Source organism: Mesitornis unicolor, unplaced genomic scaffold (assembly GCF_000695765.1).
Source record: "Mesitornis unicolor isolate BGI_N332 unplaced genomic scaffold, ASM69576v1 scaffold38205, whole genome shotgun sequence".
In the NCBI taxonomy this organism is placed as follows: Eukaryota; Metazoa; Chordata; class Aves; order Mesitornithiformes; family Mesitornithidae; genus Mesitornis; species Mesitornis unicolor.
In genome coordinates, this window is record NW_010184153.1 from 10,862 (window position 1) to 19,315 (window position 8,454).

General features: G+C 35.1%; 1 protein-coding gene across 1 annotated transcript in view; it reads right to left on the reverse strand.

Annotated features, from left to right (window-relative positions):
- Positions 1-8,454, reverse strand: part of TRAPPC13 (trafficking protein particle complex 13) — a 16,863-nt gene that overhangs the window by 1,809 nt on the left and 6,600 nt on the right. Inside the window, exons 7-8 of the mRNA XM_010184376.1 lie at positions 4,093-4,226; positions 2,684-2,882 (exon numbers count right to left, since the gene is read on the reverse strand). Coding sequence (XP_010182678.1) covers positions 2,684-2,882; positions 4,093-4,226 — 333 coding nt within the window. The remainder of the gene's footprint in view (positions 1-2,683; positions 2,883-4,092; positions 4,227-8,454) is intronic.

Sequence of the window (8,454 nt, forward strand, 5' to 3'; positions counted from 1 at the left end):
TCCATGCCATTTCAGTCCTCCAAGCCTCTCCCAAAGTAATTAATTGCCACTATTTAGAAAGGTACATGATAGGAACACTTGTCAACTGTCTGATTTTGTTAAGAGCCGAACACATTTCATATAGTCTAAGAAAACTATGATAAATATCCCAGTTACAGCCAACCAGGGCTGATTCAAGACGGTAACCTGTAGATTACAAGCTTTAGATTTTCAATCCCCACATATGATAGAGACTAAGGAAAAAACAAGGCAAAAATTTGTCCTGTCTGACAAGGCTTAGATGTGACATATGTTCTAATTCTGCTGATAAAAGGATGCCATAGCGAAAGTTAAATTTACAGCTTCATTTAGACACATTCCTGAAGATGTCCACAAAGACAGTGCCTGACAGGTTGGAAACAGGCTTTAATCGTGTACAGTTCATTACAGACTGAAGACAGATGACATTTTAGAAAGTCTATTAAACTGGACATTAGAGTGAGCAAAGAGATGACAAACTGATGGATATCTCAGACAAGTCAAGCAACCTACAGTTTGGAACCTTTCAAGAAAGAAGTAATTATCTGGCACTGGAAAAAGGCATACATTTTCAGCTGTATAAGGTGACAGGAAGGAATCTACTGCAGAAATTATACCCAGTTCCCTAAACAACAGGTAGTTTGCTATTACATTAGACTCCTCTTTTAAGAGAGATAACATTAAGGAAAACCAAACAAACATAAAAGCAGTATTTGATAGAATAAATTTAGCAGCAACCTACCGAATCAAGATAAGATCAGACCAAATAAGAAGGCCTAATCCAGCACATGGCTGTTGGTCATAACAATAAGATACCTGCAAGAACTGATGGCTAGAGGAAAAGATGTTACAGTAACAACAAAAGGAGGAACATAGTTTTCATTTAAAGTGTTAAATAGTTGTTCAGCGTTTGGAATCAACTAGAAAACTCCTTGCTTGTGCTACTCAAGAAGTTCATCAACTTTGGACTGGTTCTACTCTAGTCCTGGATGGAATGCCCACGAGAAGGTGGAACACCCTTGGCATGCTGTGGAAATACACCTGTCTGATTTAATGTCACCCAAAAAGAATGCAGTTGTGAAGTCCAAGACCACTCCACAAAAAACCCCAAATTAAGGTTTGTGAGGGTGATCCAGGATACTTGTTTTGAAAGTATCTTCCTGATCTGAACCAAGGAAATAACAGAGAAGCATAGTACAGGTAAAATTCTGGGCCTATGAGGGAAACAATGGTTATAGGGCTAGTAAATGGATTAGGAAAAAAATTATGGAAGGTGAAAGGAGCCTAGAAATCTGATAGCACTTAGAAGATAAGAAGAAGATGAGAAGGAGTTGCACTGCAACTCAAAAGGGGGGGGGGGGGGGCGACGGCGACCAGAAAAAACCTACAAAAAACTGCTGCTTTTCCAAAGACAGATGTTGCTCATAGTACACAGAATAGCTTCTGTTTCTCTGTTAATCACTAGCACAAAACAATGATGTTTAACATTTAACAATGACTAGAACTAATCCTGGAGTGAGAAGGTGTGTTAATCACCACTGTGTTTCAAGTTTAATTCTCAAGGGTTCAATAAGAAGGGATGCAGAGCGAGAGAATACTGATTTAGGGAGGGAAAAAAATAAATCTGTCTTTAAAGAAAAATTATAGAAAAGGTTAGCTGAAAATGAGTTTACTAATTAGAAAACAAGCAATGAGTTTCAAAATAACAGGAGTAACTACATTTAGAAAAAAAGGGCAGTTTCTACTTTGATGGTGTTATACAGATACTTAACACCTCAATTAAAAAGAAAAAGTTTTAGTGACTTAGCTGTGAATTTCCAGGATCCAAGTTTGCTTGTCTAATTCTAAGTCAATGTGATTTTCCTATAGAATTGCTCTGTTTACTAGAAGATGGGGGCCAAAATGGGTGGGAAGAGAAACAGAGGCAGAAACCCAATTACGAGCTTTGTAAACTCAGACTAAGATTCAATCGTCAAAGCTCTTTCCCCACATTACACCATCCTCAATTCAAAAGATGCAAGTCAGGTTTAGGCATTAGAGTAGACAGGATGTGCAGCTGACTTAAGGAAGCTAGTAATTACAACTTAAAATTCATGAAAATTTGTAAGTCCACCAGAACAGATTCAATCAAACCTGCAGACATGAAAGATAAGTAGTATTAACCTATACATAGAAATTGTTACACAAAGAAGCCTGGATTAATTAGGGACCAGACTTCGTCAACAGTTGGCATACTTAGAAGAGTTCTTTTGTCAGTCCCTTTCAATTTGCTGCCAAATGGCATACAAGAAGTTAATTTTATTTTAAGCAATATATTTTGCTAAATAGGTTACTTGATTCTGGCAATTAATGTGCACAATCTAATAAATTACAAGAAGAATGTTATGTGACAGAAACCAAACCCTCAAAAAACCAAAAACTTGCCATTCGTATGACCAAAAGGAACCAGAAATGCTTTTGTTCAGCTACAGTCCCTTGGAATAGTGATTTTCCACACTTCACTGACCAAATCTATAAAATAACTCAAATACATGTAGCAACATGTGAATTCAGTATGTGGTCGAGAAAGTAAGCAGATTGAACTTTTCCTTTAAGTCATTAAATTCTTCACTGATTTGCCTTAAAAGTGGAAGCTAAGGTAAACTGATGCTTAAGTTAAACTTACCATTCTTTGCAGCTGGCTAGTTTGCAGCCTTCCTCGTTCACCCAGATTAGTTTTCCATACAATGTCCAGTTTACCAATCACTGTTACACCTTTTATTACTCCAGCTTTCTCTGCAAATTCTTGCTTTGGTTTTAGGCAGTATAAATATTGACGTGTATCCATAGGTTGCAAATAGGTTCTTGAGCCAAAAGTAGACTCACTAAAATAAAATAAAAATCCAAACCAACATCTTTACACAGTTATTTTTAAGAAGACTTAAGAACTCAACCTTTTTTCCCATCCCTTGCCAGTCTTACTCTCTGTGTCTGTGTGTGTGTACATGTGTATTTTATTCATGGCAAAACACATAGAATACTTTTATGGCTTCAGAATAGAAAACAATCCTACAATTTATATAGCATCAAGGATCAAGGAAGAAAAAAACCCACAAAACCAAAACAATTTATCTAAGCCAGAGTGAACTGAGGCGGAAATCCACTTTGAGACATTATAATTTACTATGTGGCATCTTAGCATTTAAACAACAATGCTGGTAATTTTACTTCTGCTGTTTGGTTCTCTCCCAGTAAATCTGTGTCAAAAGCCTGTTCAGGACAAGAACCGTTACAGCAGATGCAAGGACTTCATAGGAACAATGCTCCACTACATTGCAGGAGAACCCTTTGACAGGCAAGAAGACAACAGAATTTTCACTCCAGTCCCCACTGCAGAAACACCCAAACATCACCTCCTCCAAAAACCCAAGCAACTGCAAAAAGCACAAACAGCTAGACTTCTACTTCTATCACAAGCTTTTGTATCCACAACACTTTACTGAGCACAGTAGACAATTCCTCTGGTATTTTGTGTTTTAGTAATTGACACCAAATGACATTTAATTTATTTCAGTGTGATAAATTTTTATATTCTAAGATCCTATAAGGGTGTTCCACTGATTCACCCTGACTGCTGCCTTGCTAGATCTTGATTAGAAAAATTGAAAACAGTTACCAGCCTACTAGAAGGAAGCAAGGACAAGTCAGATGGGTCCTGCAAAGCTAAATACATATACACAGATCAAGTCATAACCAGTTGTGGGCTAATTCTATATAGGAGATACTGAAGTAGTAGTATGTTTTCATGTTACCATTTCATCCATGTTACTATCTCATCTATGTTAGAAATTATTTGTGGATTAAGCTGGGGATTTCTCTACTAGATAGAATTACAAAATTTTAAAATTACTTTCTATTAAAAAAAAAATAATCGTAACAGCTTTTCCAGCTGAATATATAACATGAATTTGATTTTTTTAATCAAGCAAAGAAGTGCAATCCTTCCATTACAGACAACTCACTAACTATAATGCTTGTATCTCATGAAACCACAATACTAAGTTTCCAAGTAAAATATCCTGAATCCAAACATACCTTTCCCCTGATCTGTCAACTGTGTTCAGTTCTGCAACATTGTACATCATAGAAGGCTCTAAAGAAACCTTCTCCATAAACATTGGAGAGGTAGTGATATTCTGAATCTGAGCTTCCAGAAACACTTCATCTGTCTGAAAAAAAGCAAAAGTGCGAGTTCATGAAAGTGTGATTAACGTTATTAAAAAGAGTAGACAGTCCTATTGTTAAACAAAAAGGGACATGTGTTTAGTTCATGCCTACAAATCAAATTAAAGTAATTAATGCAAGAAAAAACCTTAATCCCATTAACAATAGGAGCAAAAGCGTTAGTCCACAGATACCTTGCCAAACAATGGATGTGGGATAATTTCGCTATGTTCTAGCTGTTGCTTATTTGTAATGCATCAGAACACTACTTCCCAAGACTTTCATCAACTCAATAGCAACTCAAGTTTTAATCCAAACTAAGTAAACAATAGAATAAATGGTAAGGAATTGTAGTGCACAACAACATGCCACGCCAGATTACTAGTGCATCAAGCTGTATAAAAAAAGTTAAAATACGTGTGTGTTTTTCTTTAACTGAAGTAAAATAGTTCAGGTACTTGCTCTGAGATTTCAGTATTATTCTGAAACATTGGTGCACTGCCAAAAAGCAAAAACCAGCCTCCTCTCTCACTCAGCTGCATCATACCAATGGTTACCAATGTTATATGCACTTAACAATTTAACTGGTGCTCTACCTTCAAGACATCTTATAAGACCTATCTGTTAAATTAAGCTAACGGCTGAAGAGAGTATATAAGGACCAATTCCAGTACAGGAATGAAAGCTACAGACTGTTGAAAAACCATGCAACTAGAGGTGGTTTTGCCTCACTGCTTCTGTGGAATTCCAAACCAGTGAAGTCACTTTGCAGCTCTAAAATCTCGGGACAGAATAACTACAGACGGCTCAGCCCACCAGAGATACGAGCCCTTGAAGAAGTGAAAAACAAAACCAAAGAAAGCCCATTAAAAAAAAAGAGATGGAGGGCTAACAAATCTGCATTTACAAGAGGCAGCTGGACTAGATGATCATTGTAGGAACTTTCCAACTGAAACAGTATATTCTATAAATCCAGTATGAAACGGTTTAGGTACTTTGTTGGGATAAATTTAAAAAAAAAAGGGTTTTATGGGGAAGGTGGAAGGAAGCTTACAGCTTCTTTTCAATCAGTGTATGTAAATTACTGCATTAACAAATGGAGTCTTGCTTGTAAACTACAAAATAAAAGTGGGAAAAAATAGTAAATTTTTTTTTTGCCTCAAAAGACATTGTATTAGAAGGAGAAATACAGAATGGTACTGGAACTATTTGTAGTGCTTTATAAACATGTAAAGCAAAAACCAAATGATAGCATATATTTAGTAATGAAAACTGTGCAAGCTCTGCACGTTACAGACCTCACACTTGCAGAAGGAGCTGCAAATACACCCAAGTAAAACATGGCTCTTAGTAATAATTACTACTACCACCTGACTGTCACTTAAATTGGCACTGTTTATATCCCATAAATCCATTGCTCAAAGCGTCCATTTACCCAAATTTTAGTTGTTTTCAATGCAGCAACCATAGGCAGAAGTTTTGAAAAAGCTATTTTGAAAGGGAAAAGAAAAAACAAGCAGCATAATGAAAAAGCAAGTTAGTTTTGTGTTATTCCTAAATTTAATATCACATGGTTTTAAAAAAAATAAAATCCTTAAGTATTTCAGAGGAATGCAGTTTATTTTAATACAAAGCACACCTTAAAGTGAAATTAGACTGCAGAAGTATCATACTAACTCATCAACTGGTACATGCAGATAGAAGTTGGAAAGTGCAGTTCCAGCTAGCAAAAGGAAGGGAAAAAAAATAATCCAACTGCTGCTCTCTCCTCAAACCCACTGTCTCCACCAATCAGATGTGAAAAGTTCTGTGACAGCTCACACAAGCAGTGCTGTAGTAAAACCTACCTTTCTATGGGTCAAAAGCAGGAAAATTTTAGAAGGGATTAACTCCCATTTTCAAATAATTAGCCTAGTCAAATTGTAGTGAGTTATTGTATAGGACTCCCTCCACAAAAAAGTGTTTGTAATAATCAAGTTTTGTTTCAACAATGGGTATTAAAAGAAAGAGCTAACAATTTAAATTATTAGCTGCACAGAAGAGGTCAGTTCATGATATGCAGAACAAACATTGCTTTTTCATTATGTTTTTAAAAGAACGTCAACAGCAAGCACAGAGACAGATAGCAAATTAAAGAAGCATACGTATTAATAAAAAAATAAATAAAAATTACCACAGAACTGAGGTCACTCTAATGGGAAAATAAAAAAGAACACATTAGAGAAATTAGGGTTAAATGTTAAAGAAAAAGGAGGCTAACTTTCAAAGAAAATGCATTTCTGCATTTTTTGCACCATCTAAACAAGATAGCATTAGTAAGACAGAAACATAAATAAAAATGGATGCAAACAAAGATGACAACTACATTTCTAATAAGTTATAGCTAGTATGGTTACATGTTTTACTAGCTTCGCTTCAGAACCCATCCAAAGTAGAGCCTAAAGCACACAAGTCACAGATAAGATATGGCAGAACAAACTGATACCCTAAAAAAGTTATTTTTTTGAGCAAGTTTAAAGTTTGTCCTGAATTTAAATCCATCTAATGGGCTGTTTATGAAATGGAGAAACAGTCCTTGTCATTTTACAGATAATTTGAAGTATCCACACATATAAGGTCTCAAAATAAAAATAATTCTGCATTCTAGCAGAGCTACAGCTACTGCAGCTTATGACAAAATTCGGCATAACATAGTAAGGAAAAACTTTTTTTTTTTTAATATTCACCATTCCAAAAATCCAACTTTAATTGCAAGCTTTGTTTTCTGAAGTTTCTGCATATTTGCCTCCCTATGCATGTTTGCAGGAACATAACCTTCTATAGGGCCTTTTCCAAGGCACACCGAAGTCAGTGACAGGTTTTCTATAGACCAGACAGGTAATTCAATTTCAGGATTGGAGCAGGTTAGAGTGACAGGGCATGAGCTCTATGCACAAATTTCAATGATTGACTTGATTTGGATGCAACTGCAATATGAGCAACAAGCAAGTAAATTAAAGTTCAGCGTCATTCTTTGTCTTAGAAAAAAATGAAATTATGGATTACAGTTTCTAGTAGAAAATTTTAGTGACAGACTTTATGAATAGATAGCATCACATCTGTAATATTAATGGTAACAGTTTAACCGATTAGTCAACCTTTAAAGATCTTTAGTTAACTATTAACTGACATGTATAAATTTTTTTTTCCTCCTCTCCTCCCAAGGACAAGTGTCTTAATATTCAGGATGAAGGTCTTCATGTTTTGACAGCAATGTAGTATCACATACAGCATCCAGCCAAAGACTTATTTCTAGGGTTTTTAATTTTATTTGACTTCTGTGGTCACAACACATAGCAGCACTTTATATACTTTCAGAAATGAAATCCGTATGATACTACATCAGTTTGCTAGGCAAATGAAAATTGCCTAGTTAATATAATCCAAAATAGTAAAAACCAGAAAAAAAAAAAAATCAATCAATCACATGGATGTGAGTTTCATAAATTCCTGAAGAAAAAGAACAATAGGCATCAAACGAGCCTTATAAAGCCTTTTTGGGGGCAAGCGGGAGGGAAAATAAAAACAAAAAACTCAGAAACAAAAAAAACCCCACCAAATATAAGTTCAGATCAAAGCTTCTCATAGATCTTTATCATGAAGAATTGGCAGCTAATTGAGTGAAGATATTTTACAAAGTGCCTTATCAGTAAAACAATTTTGTAAGAAAAGAATACTTTCAACCCATGTCAAAAGTTTGCCAGTAATTTATCTTAAAGAGGTTTTTAATTTCAATCATTATGAAGTGTTTCAGCACAAAACAAACTTTACACATGAAGTATAAAGAGATAGCAACATATAATTTAAGATACCTGTCCCTCTTTCCCCTAACACATTTTCTATCTGAAACAATAATATAATCCATGCACAAAATGGAGATTTATTTTGTTTCCAGCATTAACTAGTTTCTTTTATGGATTACATTACTCATTTTCACTTACAGATAACACTAGTTCTATAAAGCACTCAAACAGTGGTATGTGCTTATGTTCTGACCTACTTGGAAGGTTGAGTTTTTATTGTTTATTTGTTCTTTAAGGTTTTTTTATTATTATTTATTAAAGTATTTTGCAGGTTAACTTCCTACTGTAGAAGTTTATAACCTACAACAGACCTATATATTGCATATAACCACAGGGAATGTCTACAAATAAAAAGAAAGTTGTATGTAATTTGTAAGAGTTTCCACTATGA